This window comes from Vicugna pacos, chromosome 2 (genome assembly GCF_048564905.1).
Source record: "Vicugna pacos chromosome 2, VicPac4, whole genome shotgun sequence".
NCBI classification, from domain to species: domain Eukaryota; kingdom Metazoa; phylum Chordata; class Mammalia; order Artiodactyla; family Camelidae; genus Vicugna; species Vicugna pacos.
The window spans coordinates 81,782,356-81,797,422 of record NC_132988.1 but is presented as its reverse complement, the minus strand read 5'-3'; the positions used below and the strand labels follow the sequence as shown (position 1 = coordinate 81,797,422).

The 15,067-nt window shown below is 39.7% G+C and overlaps 1 protein-coding gene across 3 annotated transcripts in view; it reads right to left on the bottom strand.

Annotated features, from left to right (window-relative positions):
* Positions 1-676: 676 nt before the first annotated feature.
* HERC5 (HECT and RLD domain containing E3 ubiquitin protein ligase 5) overlaps positions 677-15,067 on the bottom strand; it is a 37,797-nt gene continuing 23,406 nt past the window's right edge. For 2 of the 3 annotated variants that reach the window (XM_015250520.3, XM_031688325.2), the window contains exons 15-23: positions 14,266-14,376; positions 12,549-12,719; positions 10,078-10,221; positions 8,983-9,149; positions 4,806-4,872; positions 3,824-3,894; positions 2,185-2,368; positions 2,000-2,102; positions 677-948 (exon numbers count right to left, since the gene is read on the bottom strand). In XM_015250520.3, coding sequence (XP_015106006.2) covers positions 743-948; positions 2,000-2,102; positions 2,185-2,368; positions 3,824-3,894; positions 4,806-4,872; positions 8,983-9,149; positions 10,078-10,221; positions 12,549-12,719; positions 14,266-14,376 — 1,224 coding nt within the window. In that variant the 3' untranslated portion in view covers positions 677-742. The remainder of the gene's footprint in view (positions 949-1,999; positions 2,103-2,184; positions 2,369-3,823; positions 3,895-4,805; positions 4,873-8,982; positions 9,150-10,077; positions 10,222-12,548; positions 12,720-14,265; positions 14,377-15,067) is intronic. The other variant, XM_015250515.3, reaches the window with a different exon arrangement.

The following is a 15,067-nucleotide window of genomic DNA, read 5'->3' as shown; positions in this document are numbered from 1 at the left end:
ACTACCCATGAAAGTTTTCTCTCTCCAAAAACTAAACTTTATCTGCAGCAGGGGTCCAGCTCACTCTGCCATGCAGATCTAGATTTCTGGCGTGCAGGTAGAGACATGGACTACTCAGAAAAAATGGCTGTGATGCTGGAATAGATCAGTTCCTGTGGGTCAGAGAGAGCGAACTGGGTATCAGCAGCACAGAAGGAACAGCTGACGTCGTGGCATTGAGGAGTGCAAAGTGAGAAAGACAACTACACCACGTTAGGTCCAGGGAGTGAGAGAACCAGGCAGAAAAGGAGGCAAAGGACATGGGAAGGTAGCCAAGAGAAGGCAAGCCGCGCAGCTCCTGAGAGCTTGGAGGAGAAAGTCAGAGGTTTCCAAGGCCATACATATATTTAAGATGGAAATGGGCAAGTTTCTACTGAAATTTACAAACCAGAAGTCACCTGTGACTTTTATTAGAGCAGTTTGAGAGGGAGAAGAACCATTTCAGCCCTGGACAAACTACCCAGACGTTTATGAGGGAAAAAAAAAAACAAAAAGAAAAACTTCTGTCTCGTTTCATGTTTCAGGATCACCTTGTTTTAACAGCCTAATCTATATCATTATTAATACATCTTACATGTAAAAAGAGAAGTTCTCAAAAGGCAGATAAACACACTGAATAGTCAGCAAGACTTCAATGTTAATTTTTGAGTTAATTTTATTTTCGAAAGTATTTCCCCAACGGGGTAAGGAGTGCAGGGCAGGGTCAGCCGAAGCCCCTGTTGTTGTTGATGGCTACCTGAAGTGCTTCTTCCACCCTTTCCATTGTAGAGTATTTAGGGAGGTAGAGGACACTAAAACATGTCTGTGCTCTTATGGGATCTCTCTCATTCAAATTTTCAGGACAGCAAAATGTTATTTTCATGTTCTGTAAACCTTTTACTTGAATTCTGTCAGTTCCTGTAAGAAATACTAAAAGAAGAATAAAAATGAGTGATCTGTTTCACTGAGACCAAAATTTATAGGGAGAAAATGTGTTTATTCAACACACACGTGCAGAGTCCTACACTGAGCTGCGCTGGAGACCATTATTAGGACAAAGTCTGACACAGAGCCACTGCCCTCAAGCAGCTTACAGTCTGGCTGGGAATATTAGATTGTGTAGGAAAAGACAAACAGCAAGAGAAAAACAGAAGGGTGTAAGGCAGCCAAGCAAGGTGCCATGGATCTAAGTCCCTCCTGAGTGTAAATGCTGTACTTCAGAGCAGGGAGAATCAGGCTGGGATGACCAGGGAGACTTCTGACAGTTGGGAAATAAGTTGAACCTTTAAAGAAGGAAAGGTTTAGAGGGGCAACAAGGAGGGAGGTGAAGGGTCAAGGCAGGGATGGATCTTCTGAGAAAGCTGGAGGTGGGAGGCACAGGGTGAGCTCTGGACACCTTGTCCCTTGTACGGACAAGGGAACTACTTGGCCAGAACAAAGATTTCCTCTAAGAGTTGAGATTGGAAAGTTAGGTTGGGCTTCTGAAGAAGTCTGAGTATCTTCCAACATACATGTTATCCACAAAAATAAGAAGAAGAAGACAAATGTTTCTCAAAAATAAGTAAGGAAACTGAGTAAGAAAATGAGAGAGAAAGTCATTAAACAAGTCTCAGGAAAACCACCAAGTCGGCATAAAACTGAGATCAAAATCTAAAGGTGAGGCAGAAAACTGGAGACAAGTGACTATACAGCTTGGTTAATCCCACAGGGCCTGGGTGACTGAATGATGACACAATGACAGAAAGAAGGCTCAATATTTAGCTCAAAGAAAAGAACAGGCAGAGTTGAAAATCAAAGGAAAAAAGCCCTACATTAACATTAGGTTTTTGATGTTGGGACAGCCTGGCATAGAGGACATCAACTGGACTAGGAGTGGCTCTTACACTGTGACTCATTGTAAATGGTGCCTCTGACAAACAAGATTTCCTTATCTCACAAAAAAGCCATGATTCTATAGAACTACTCCTGATGTAATACTTACCAAGGAATTTTTTCTTTTCCTCCAAAGTCAATTTGTGTAAAGCCTTCCAAAACATCACTATGGTGGGATGTGAATTGTCGTATCCTTGTGCATAATGTGCATTCTACAGAAAAATGCAAAAAAAAAAAATTCAGAAATCAAACAAACAAAATTTTACTTTAAACTTCTTGGCCTGTATGAAGTACCTTTTCAAATGTTTCCCAGTCGTAATCTGTATTTCCAATAATCACATCCTTGAGTTCTTCAGGATGGAAAAATTCAATAATCTCCTTGTCACACACTTTATAAAATCCTCTTTGAAACTCTTCATAAACTACCTTTACAGAGATGTTGAAGATGTAATTGACATACTTAGAAACATAGTCTCTCCTTTAACGAAACAAAAAATGATTTCAGATTATTGTAATATCCTGAACAAAAGTAGGGGAGGGGGTGAGAAGAATGATAAAAATAAAGAGCTAGAACACCTAACAACCGGTGCCATGAACTTAGAGCTGTTTTTCACATATTATCTAATTTAACCTTCATAAAATTCTCTGAGGCAGGTTCTCGGAGCATTTTGGTGAAGAGGAAACTGAGCCACAGTGAAGGTACATGATGCTCAAGGTCACGCAGTTAGGAGAATTGTCAGATTAGAAAAGAGGAAGTTTGGAAGAATAAAACCTGACCTGCTATCGGTGATCAGCTCTGGGGAATGGGCTGGGGAGATGGAGGAAACTTTTCATATTTTATCTTACACACTTCTGTACTGTATGAATTTGTCAAAGTGAGTAATATTATTTGTGGTTAGACACAAACAAAAAGGGGATTTATGCATCTAGCTATGATGAGCAGCTGGCAGCAAATGTTCCCAGCCGTAAGAACTAGAAAGAGCCGGGTAAAACACCAAAGCACATCTAGCTCCAGGCTTCCGAATCTGAGTCAAAACTCAAGGAGCCTCTGGACTAAGAGAGAAGAGAACTCTCTGAGGTGAGCCCAGCACTCGACTTGCAGTTTCTTCCTTTGGGCACGTTTGCTAATTCTTTTACGGAAAGGGGCCAGAGGCAGTCAGTCATACTATGGATAAATTGGGGCTTATCCATAAAATGTACCCAAGAGCTAGCAGTGTTCTGTTTCTTGATCTGCAAACTTGTAATTTGTATACTTTTCTGTACGTTATGCTACAATACAAAGTTTTTTAAAATAAAGATTTTTAAAAAATCAAAGAAAAACATTTGGCTTAGGCTAGCATGCTCACTAGATATCTCTTTGCTACTCTGACCAGTTATCAAGGGAACATTCATTCTATGATCCCAAACTCTATGGCTTTAAATGGCATCCCATTAGGTATCGGGAAATACCTAATAATTTACCACAGCAACCTCTAATAATATTAACAAAACTAAGTGCCTGCTAGGGACCGGGCACCACTGTGGACCACTCTAGATACTGGATATAGTACAGTGGTGAGCAACGCAGACCAAGTCCCTGCCATCACGCAGCTCCTTAGAGCTGGGGGAAACACTGATAAGTAAAGAAGCAAAAAATCCAACAGGTGGGTAATGTGTGACATGAAAAGAAAAAGTAAAGCAGGGCAAGGGTTAAGAGAGAAGTCAGTGGTATTCTAGACAAGAAGATAAAGGAAGGCCTCCCCAAGAAAGCCATTTCCTTCTCAGCCAGAATACAAAGTCCAGGAGACACACTCATATACACAATATGCACCAACTCTCTGCCTTATTGAAAAGTGATTACTTAAGAAAGGAAAATGATAATTACAAGGAATTTTTAGAGTCCAGTGAAATATAGTGTATAAAAAACCCAAACATTTCATTTCTTTGTACCTACTTGTTAGTCTGGCTGACAATTACGTGACTTCCGTCAGGAATTAAGTCTACATCATTTTTGTCCCAGTGCACCTGTAACCACAAATGAACTCAGACAGTATCTCCCAAGTAATCCTAAACATCTACTATCAACAAAAACACTTTGGAGCACACCTCTATTCCTCAAAAATTTGTAGAAATGTACTTTTTTGTCATAAAAATGAGCGAGAAATGTATAAATAAAAAATTACCACCTTTATCATGCAGAATGGAAAATGAGTTTTTTTAAAAAAAAACTTGAATTATCTATTTCAGCTGATCATACTAAAAAAATTAATTGGAAAATCGCCACCTCAGTATTCACTTTATACAGTACAGACCCAGTGTGGTAGATTAGCAAAAAAAAAAAAAAAAGGCCACCAGTTCCTCCCATCCCGGTATTCTTGCCCCTCTGCAATGTGACCCACCTCCCATCAAGGGGGGAGTCTATTTCTTTGGCCCGTGTATCTGGATGAGGCCATGTTAAGTACTCTGGCCAACAGGGTCTGGCAGGAGCAAAACCTTGAAAAGAAGCTGATGTGTTGGGGCCTGCCATCTCTTTCCACTCTGTGTAACCCTGAGACCACTCTGTGAAGACACCTCAGAGCCTGGAGGACAAGAGACCACTAGCACAGAGACAGCTGATCCAGAGGACACCCCGTAAACTGACCAGCCTGCCAATGACCAGGTATGTGAGCAAGGCCACTGTGGACCGTGCAGCCCGGCCAAGTCAGCCCTGTCCGGAAACCCACAGAATCACCTTTCTTGTTTTAAGCCACTAAGTTTAGATGCTGGCTGCTAAACAGTAAAAGCTAACTGATACACCCTACTCATGAAAAATGAAAACAAAACAAAACAAAAGCACCTTTTGTACTAGCTTGGTTCAGTTTGGTTTTTTACTAAGGGTACGTATACAAAGGTTAATCAGTTTAAATAAGATCTGCAATTTGATTATTGTTACTCACATTAAAATAGACTTGAAATACTTCCCCAAAGTCATTGCCTTCATCATCCAGAAGTGTTTGCAAACTCCTAAGGAACAAATAATTTTGTGTTTAAGAAATCAATAATCACGACAGCTACACTAAAATAAACGTCAAGAGCATGCCTGTTCTCAAGGTGGGGGGTCAGGGTCAGTTCACAGCACCTGTTTCTGTGTATTAAGAGTCTAACTAGGGCCAGACCTCACCCAAGGTGTGAGAATGGAAGTTTATTTGCAATTCGGTAGGCTCTCCACCTAATTCCCAGCTCTCTTCCCTCCACCCCAACTTCTTTTACCCCGTGACTGTAGGCATCTGTTCTGAAAAGGATCGCTAACACACTCACTGATACAGAAACTCAAACTGGTGTCACCTTTCCTTGAGCTTTTAAATTTTACTTAGAGAATAATAGATGTCCTTTTAATTATCAAGTTATCTCTTAAAATTTTTGAGGAATGGATGGGTCAAAAGACCTTCTCTGTACCTCCTGTCCCAATATCCTCAAGCTTAAGACAGACAAGAAATTTCACTGCCTTAATTGTCTCAAAGCATCTGTGAGAACGGAGGTTATATCAGAATGGAGGTCAGTCTTTTTATATTTCCATCTTCTGTTGTTCTAATGGTACTTTATAAAGTTTCTTTTAAAGTAATACACCACTTATTATAGTATGTGGTCCTTCACTCATTTATTCATTCAACAAACATTAAGTACTTGATATGGCAGGCATAAGGGATATAAAGTTGAGACATAAATTATTATCAATAAGCCCTGAGACTAGAAGGGTTGATGAAAGTCTTACCTACAGTGCTATCAGGTATGTGCAGCCAGAAACAATATAAAGGTACAATTTGGGAGAGCCTGCTTAACTCTTCCTGAAGGGATGTATGTCACTGGGGAAGGCCTCTGGGAGAAGGTGGAATCCAAGTTGACTTTCTCCCTTGATGGATTTTTTTTTATTACCATACTGTGATAAGATGCTGGGTCTTTTATTATGGGACCAGGATAAAAACAGACTGTATTTTATTCATTGTGTTTTTTGGGGGGTGAGGGAGAGTAATGGGAACTTGGCTGACAAATCTGGATTCATCGTAATACTTGGTTCATGATACTCTGTCATTATATGTCCATCTACAGTTTATTTGCTTATTTATGGGTGTGTTTATGAAGAACATCTGTGAACGTGCCTCCCCAAACAAGAACTAAAACGTTGCCAACATCTTATACCTACCTATCAGGGGTACCTCCCTTATCTTATTTTTCTACCACCCCCCAAATGTTACACAAAGATTTACGGTTTGAAGAGGATCTTTTCATCAAAGTATCTCTTGATGAACAGAGAACTTCCTTCATCTTATTGCAATTAAATTTATCAATCCTTCCTTTAATGTACCAACATTAACTTTTTATGTCTTGCTTGAGAAGTCCCAACGGTGAGAAAGGTATGTGTCCATATTTTCATCATTTTTGCATTCAATATTTAAGTCCTTTATCCATACAGAGTTGATTTTTTTTGTATGCCCTAAGGTGCCTGCCCTCATTTTTTCCCTGGATGCATTAACTGACTAGTACTTCTATCCCCACCGATTTAATCTACTACCTCTAACAAAGTGCCATGTGTGTAGGGTAAGTTTCTGTGCTCTCCTGTCCCACTAGAAAGCCTGCATCAAAACCATACTGCCTTAACTAATGCAGCTTTCTAATGACCCTTGATACCTGGTTGGCTAGGTTCCCCATCCTTATTCACCTTACAAATTATTTCTGGCTATTTCTGGCCCTTTGTTCATCTATATAAATTTTAAATCAGCATGTCAAGTTTTTGTTTCTTTTTTAAACCTGCTAGGATTAAAACAGGAGTCGCAGTGAATATAGAGATCAGTGATTCTCCAAGTGTGACCCAGACCAACAACTTGTGGGAATCCCTAAGGCCTTTACAGGGGTCCACAAAGTCAAAACTGTTTTCTTAATACTAAGATGTTACCTCCTTCACATTCTGTTGTGAGTACAAGGCAGAATTTTCTAGGGGCTATATGAAAGCTAACAGATGAGTGTGTATTTCTGTATTTAAAATATGTATCACTTTTAACTTCCAATACTGTAATACCGACAAATGTAAACAATATAAGATATACATAAAAGCTCTCCGGGGTCCTCTCTTAATTTTTAAGAGAGTCTTAAAACATAAAAGTTTGAGAAATGTTAATACATATTTAATGATCTTTACCTTTACTGAGTTTATGTATATTTGGTTTATTAAGTCTTCTTATGCATAAGCTTTCAATGTTTTCAGTTAAAAAAAATTATCTCCTCCTTTCTAAACCTCTCGATATTTTTTTCCTTATAAGTATAGTTAGTATATTGGTTAATAATGGGATTCTGGAGCCAGACTGCCTATATTCAAATCATGGTTCTGTCACTATGGGGTCTGGGGCAAGCTACCTCACTTGTCTGCGTTTCAGTTTCCTAATCTGTAAAACAGGAATAATAGGATCATACTCCTGTTCTCATTCTTTTAAAAATCTCCACAGTATTCCACTGTGTAAATATACCATACTAATTCCCTTACTGAGGAACTAGACAGTCTATATACTAAAAACTAATACATGCGCATCAGTGTTACACAGATCTTTGCGTAACTCTGTGTTTCTGAGTGGGAAATGTCTAAAGGTCAAAGGAGCAAACGTGTTTTGATGCTAAGTACAGTAGTCCTCCCTTATCCACAGTTTTGCTTTATGCCGTTCCAAGAAGCAGGATGAAATCTCAGGCCCTCCCGCTCTGTGTCCGGTACGTGAGTCATCCCTTTCTCCAGCAGATCCCTAGTCACCTAGAAGCTGTCTTGTGACCCCTGCAGCATCGCAGTGCTTGTGTTCAAGTGACCCTTATTTTACTTAATATTGGGCCCAAAGCGCAAGAGCAGTGATGCTGGCAATTCAGATATGCCAGAGGGAAGCATGAAGGGTAGCAATTCAGATATGCCAGAGGGAAGCATGAAGGGTATCCTTTAAGTGAAAAGGTAGGAGTTCTTGAGTTAATAAGGAAAGGAAAGAAAAAAAAAATCATACGCTGAGATTGCTAGGACCTCCAGTAAGAAAAGAATCTTCCATCTGTGAAACTGAAGAAAGAAAAAGAAACTCATGCTGTTGCGCCTCAGTTGTAAAAGTTACAGGCAAGGTGCATGACAAGTGCTCAGTTAGGATGGAAAAGGCATTAGGTTTGTACAATAAGGTATTTGGAGAGAGAGAGAGACCACATTCACATAACTTTTATTACACTGTATTGTTATAATTGTTCTACTTCATTGTTAGTCATTGTTAACCTCATACTGTGCTGATAGTATACACTAAGTTTTATCATAGTTACGTTATGTCTAGAGGAAAACATGGTGGATACAGGGTTCAACACTACCCATGGTCTCAGGCATCCACTGGGGGTGCTAAAACACATCTCCCACAGGTAAGGGGGTACCGCTGTATAGCCACCCTGCGCGCTGAAAACAAGTTACCAGTTTACACTTCCACTCACAATTCCTCAAATTAGAGGGTTCCCACACCCTTGCTGACATGACCATCACCAGTATTTCCAACCACTGTCAATTGGAAATGCATATTAGCCTCTTATTTTAATATGCATTCCACGATCACTAGTGAGATTGACCATCTTTTATTTTATGAGCCATTTCTATTGCTTCTTCTGCGAGTTGCCTTCTTGTATACTCTGACAACGTTTCTTACAGGAACGCTTTACAGAGTAGGGATATTAACCCTTTCTATTACGTGTTACCAATATATTTTCAAGGTGGTGGCTTGTCTTTTAGCTTAGAAGTAAGTTTTCATTTTAAAGGTGATGATGTGAAACAACTTTTAAAATAAACGCCACTTGCAGGCTTTGCACCAAAGTGTAACTTGTGCTCTGTCACGACTGTCTCTACACAAATAAAGTCCAAAGGTTAATGCAAGCAGTGAGGACTAATACAAAAAAACAACTTTTCTTAATTTTAGAAAGTCAAATTCTTATCTAACAATTCTTGCCAAAGTTAAAACTGGTTTAAAGTATCTAGAATGCTACTGTTGAATGTGAAAACACTACAGGTGTGTGTGTGTGTTTAAATATTTATCTAAATATATGTTATACAGAGTTCTGAAAAAAACAGTTATGTTAACTTACTTTCCCAAAACAGGACTGAGTTCTTTCAAGTCTTCTAATGATGGTGTTTGGTCCAAAAGTTTCTTAAACAGAGCCAGTGGGAAAGGGATGTTGGCAACATTGCAATTGAACAGACAAAGTCCACACAGAACCCCAAAGAAGAAGTAACTCTTCTTCTCAAATAGAGGCTGAAAAGAAAAAAAAAAACTTAATATACTATGAATTTTTAGCAGTACAATGGAGTATTTATATTAAGTAAACCTTTTCACAAAATCAAATCACAAATTAAAACCAAAAAATTTGAGGTAAGAATATTTAGAGTTTATATTCAATCAGTAAGTCAGTTTAAATCCTTGCCACAGTTTTGGTTACTAAATGCATTAACAGGATGGGGTGAGGGTATAGGAGAGCTGCTGCTGAGTAGAAAAAAACTGCAATGAGTAGCAAATTAGTCCTAGAAATCAAATGCACAGTAGAGTGAAGAGGGACAACAATACCCTATCACAGTCATCAAACTTGCAGAGATACCAGACCTTAATCATTCCAACCACTAAAAATAAACAAGTGATGTGACAGAGGTGTTAATTATCACTAAAATGGAAACCATATGATAATATAAATGTATCAAATCAACATGTTATACAACTTAAATTTATATAATCTTATAAGTCAAATATATTTCAATAAAAAATAAAAGTATTAACAGGAATACAAACACATGAGGCTCGTAGTCCTTATAAACTGAAGGTTTCATAATTTCTTTTCATAGCCTTTGTCTTTAAATTCATTGGGGCAAAACAGAACTAAAAGAATGAATGCCTGAGAAAGGAAGGGTTCATTTTAATCTACACATTGTATAAATGGTCAAACACACACACACACACACACATACATATATATATATGGCTTAAGTTCTCCATGTGGACATGGAAACTCAGGGAGAGGTCTGCATGTTAGAGAAAATAACACATTTTTAGAATTAAAATTTATCTCCATAATTATATCACTAATTCCTCTCCTATTTATATAAAACAGTCTACAGAACCTAATTTTCTATGGTGCATGATATGCCGTTTCTGTCAGGAAACAGCATAAGCAAAGAGAAAGAGGACTTACCTTGACAGGAAACCACATGCAGGAAGCCTCTTCAGGATATGTGAACAAGCCATACTCTGGTCGGGTCATTTCTTTAAACAGACAGTGGAAAAACTCTGCCCTGACGCCTCCAAAGTCATATCCAATTTCTCCACTAAATGAAACCTAAGGAAACAGAGTAAATGATGCATCACTTGCAGAACTCTGTATTGCTGTATTCAATCTCATTTAATAATTATTTGTGGACCCAAGTGTTTGGTAGGCACTGTGGTAAGCAAGTTACTCATGTTACATTTAATTCTCCTATTAATCCTATGAGGGTGGGGAGGCTTCAAGAACTTGACCAACTTTCCCAAGGTTACACAGCTGCTAAGACTTAATCCTCTGTCTGCCAAACACAAGAGTCTGATGTCTTTATATCAACTTGACCTCAACTGGCATCATTTTTATAGTCATAAGCTATATTAAGCATAAAGAAATCATAAATGTTAAGATTTTCAAAAAACAGAAAAACCAAAGCACGCATAAAGCACTTACTGGCTTGGCTGTTGATTCCATGAGAAGGCAGCCTCTCACCTGTTGACACCAATCCCTCCTCAAGATAATTCTCTCATAACCCATCTCTGCTCCTTTAATTACTCGCTCTCTTCCTTCCTGCCTTCCTTCCTGGAATCCTTCACATCAGTTTACAAATGTGTTAATAAGCCCTCCCTTATTCTTACAAGAAAAAAAAATCTCAACACCATTGTTTCCAATACAGACAATACTGGCTTCCTCTCCTCTAACACCAACGTCCGAACCCTTTTCTCTACTTACAAATGCTTCTCTTCATGGGGACCAGGAGCCTGGGACTCCCCACCGCCAGAGACTTTTTCTCATGCCCCATCTCCTTGATTTCACCAACTCATTTTCCACTGCTGGTCACCTCCTCTTTCCTCACACTCTTTTCCCCCTGCCTTCTCTCATGAAGCACTGTTGAGGTTTTTGTTTCTCTCTTCTTTCTCGTGCTGCTTTAGTACCAGAAATCCCTGCAGCTCTCTGCTCTCTCCACGAATGCTCATTTTTTCTTTAAATTTCATTCATCACGTGCACAGGTTTAACCCTCCTATCCATTCTGTCTTCTCTCCTGACTGACACAGGCTCATTCCAAAGGCCTGCTCAGCGTTTCCATCTGGAATATTCCGACAGCACTCCCGAAAGCTCTTTTTACTGGGTTATTTGGATTGAAAGCCTCTTCTACTTTGCAGAGGTGCAAGTTTCAAACCTCAGTGAGTTATTTAAAATCTTTATCGTAAGACCAAGCGTCAAACCCTTACCCTGCCCCTTCATTTGGGCAAGCTCTTTAATCTCACAAAGCCTCAGTTTTCTCACAAGATCATCAGAAAGATTAAATGGGGTAACACAGGTAAAATGCTTCACATAGTCTAGAAAATGGTAACTGCTTATCAAATGTTACCTAAATTTTTTAAGTGAATGAATGAAATATAAAAGTGGAACTAAAATAACTGAGTGGACTGGCTGGCTGACAAAGGTTAGAATCACTTAATGAGTTCATTAGATTTTTAAATTATGTATGTGCAAAAATATGTGGAAATGCCAACTCTAACTGTAAACCTCAGTGCAACATACTTTTAGCTTTAGTCAAGTCAATCATTCTTTAATCTGAACAGGACAGGTGATAAACTAATGCTTCCCATAACACACTCTAATAAATGTTACCAGTAAGGTCTTTACTGGTCTTGATTAAGTGCAAAGTCTAGAGCCTGAGAGCTGGGCCCAAATCCTGGCTCTGATACTTATCAGTTGTGTCACCCTGGGATAAGAAACCTAACAGTTCTGTACCTCAGTTTCCCCATCTGTAAAAAGAGGTAAAAACAGAACCTTCTACAGTGTGGTTGAAAGAGTTACACAAGTAGGTGTAAAACATTTACTATAGTTCCTGGTGCAAGGAAGACATTCATTAGGTCCTCCAGTCATTACTGTTATTCTGTGTCAAATATCCATTAGTAAGACAGCTTAGACAGTAATTAAACCAATGAATGAATGTTCAGGACATGGGGATTATCTACAATTATACCCTCAAAACACTACATAGTCAGTAAGTTATTTCTTCGACAAAGCAATCTGGGTTCCGGCACGAGAGCAGAAACAAACCCTCAGTTCTCCTTTGTGTCATCCACGTCACTGGAACCCTTAAAAGGTGGCGATCAGCCAGGCCTCAGGAGGGACTGGACCTCAGGGCTAGTGGTGGGCGAGCTACCTGGCCAGGCTGGGGGAGCACAACCGTTTCACCTGCTCCTCCTCAGTTAGCGCACACTGAGTGCCTCCAGCTCTCACCTGGAATTCACAGGCACCTGGGGAATTAGGGGACCTCCAACACGGACACCCCAGCAGAAAACGGAGCCAATTCCCCTCTGTAAGGCCCACTGCTACATTCTTTTACGTTTTCCTTCTCCCAGCAGCAAAAATGTTAAGTGAGAATTGTACTTTACCAGTAACTCCCTCCTCAGATCTTCATTCTCGTACTGATTTAGCTGATTCAAAGCATCCTCAATCAAGTGATTCCTTCTCACTGTTAGGTTAAAGGTGGGCAGCAAGGCCAGTGGGGACCCTTCTCGTTCCATAACGCCAGCCAACCTCATACACATGCGTAATTTCTTCTCCTGGGAAAAGAGAAACATTTCACTTCATTTCACCATTTGCTCTAAGTAGAAATTTACAAAGTGGAATAAACTGGTTCAGTTTATTTTAAGCACATGTCACAAACATTTATGAAAAGGGCCCTATATACACCACTGGAGATACACTATATATTCAATATCCCCCACCCCGCCACCTCCCAGCAAACAGAAGAAACACGGGACCTGGGGAATGAAAAGCTCTGTGGAGCCAACTTGGGTGAGCAGGATGGTGACCAACTGCAGACCCCACTGGACCACTTTATCCCGTAGACACAACTACGACCACTTCAGTCATCATCAGTCACTATGCTCATCAGTGGCCTTGAGACTATTAGTGAACAATGAAGCAGAGCCTGACACTAACACACTCATCAGGAAGAGAAGCTGAGTTTAGAAAAGCAGCCGACTGCAGGGAAGTGCAGAAGGAGAGGCCTCTCTAAAGATATTCTTTGCTAGGAGGAAAACCCAGACAAGAGATTTCAGGGGACAGATAATCTAGGAAGTTAATATGAGACAGAGAGACACACAAACTGTCTATCTGAAAACAAACGGCAATTTGGAATCATTTGTATCTCTTAGCAAAATAAGGAGCAATCAAATTCTACAAAATAATTACTGGAAGCTTGTTTAAAATCAGGAGAGAATAGTTATAAGAGTTGAAGCAAGATAGAGTTCTTGTATCTTTTTTCCTTCCATTGTCCTTTGTTAAATATTTCATTAATGGTCATACTTAGAACTCATCAATTTCCTATTTTGTTTTATTATGGTAACTGCACTATGTGAAAATGCCTACTTTTATTACATCTATTTGAATATTATCCGTGTATATCTACATGAAAAGTGAGTGAAGTGATAACAAGAGCTAAGACTGTTGGGCACTTACTTTGTACGAGGCACTGATCTAAATGCGTTACATATGTAACAAATTTAATCCTTACAACAATGTGTTGAGATCCATTTCCTGAGGCATTTTTAACTGTCCAACCTTAAGTTCAAAACCACTTTGCAGGATAAGCTGACAAACAGAACTAACTCAGATGATGACAGTAAGCATACCCAAAAGGAAACACTTTTTACGAACATTTATTGTGGCACCGTCACAGAGCACCAGACATTTATTTGGGTCTGAGTTTCAAGAATCTTCTGTCACCTCTATTCCCACTACTGTGTTTTCCCACTAGATTGGACCTCCTTAAATACTGGTGCTAATTCCAATGAGCCCAGGTCTGCTGTTCCTCTCTGAGCACCATTCACAAGACTACAGGCACCAACCTCAAGGGAAAAGCCCTACAACCAGACCAGCTGCCCAAGCTCTGCCCTTTGCTACTGAAGCCCAAGTACGCTTCAAGGCCAACCCAAATTATGACAGTCGCTCTTACCTTCTTCATTAGAGTACAAGTTCCATGATGGCTATGACCATTGGTTTCACCAGTGGGTGGCTCCCTTAATACCCGCCAAATACTATACCCTGAAAAAGGTCCTTGTCATTTGACTTGCTAATGAAGACAAAGAAATAGGGCATGCATACCTGTATTTTTAAAAGTGAGTCTGCATACAGTAGTTTAATTTTCGACAGAATGTTAAAGATAAATGGAAAATGACTGAATATGACAGGAGACTGGATGTCTACTGAAGTGTCCTAAAAATGGAAATGACAACAGTTCTGATAAATGAAAGGACAGAGAAATCTTAACGCCTTACCTCTTAGCCTCAAATCCCTGATGGTTTAAGGTCTTAGTACCTATAGCCAAGGCAACCCAAAATGCTGGTCAGCAGTACTGATACAGATAAAATTCTAAGAAAATGTTTTCTGTGTATCAATGAATGGTATATAAACAGTATGTTCAGTGCTCATTTAATTCAGCCATTAATTATAAACTCTGGACACCTTCCCAAAGAGCCTGCTCTGCTGCCACCTGCACTTGTGAAATGTGAGTTAGTTCAGATGCATTTGGTCAACAGGGAATGGAATCATTAGTAGATAGCTGGTTAGCTCATACGTGATTTTTGTCAGGCAAACGTTGATGTGCTAGGAGGAGAATTACAACCTTCAGAGAAAAGAAATTTTAAAATCTCAGGTTAGCTGCTGAACTGGCATCAACAGCCCTTTAGCTTTATTTTAAGAAAATAAAAGTACTTACATCCAGGCAACCCTCCCCAAAGCTACAGCCTCCCTTATACTGCTGGCTCCTGGTGAGTCACCCTGCCTCCTATGCCCACCTGTAGAGCGGAGCTCCACTCCCAGCTGTGTTTCTCAGGATCACCCATCACTGCTTAGACCTCGGACAGATGGCTACCCTTCGGTTTTTGTGCGTTTTTCATCTCCTCGT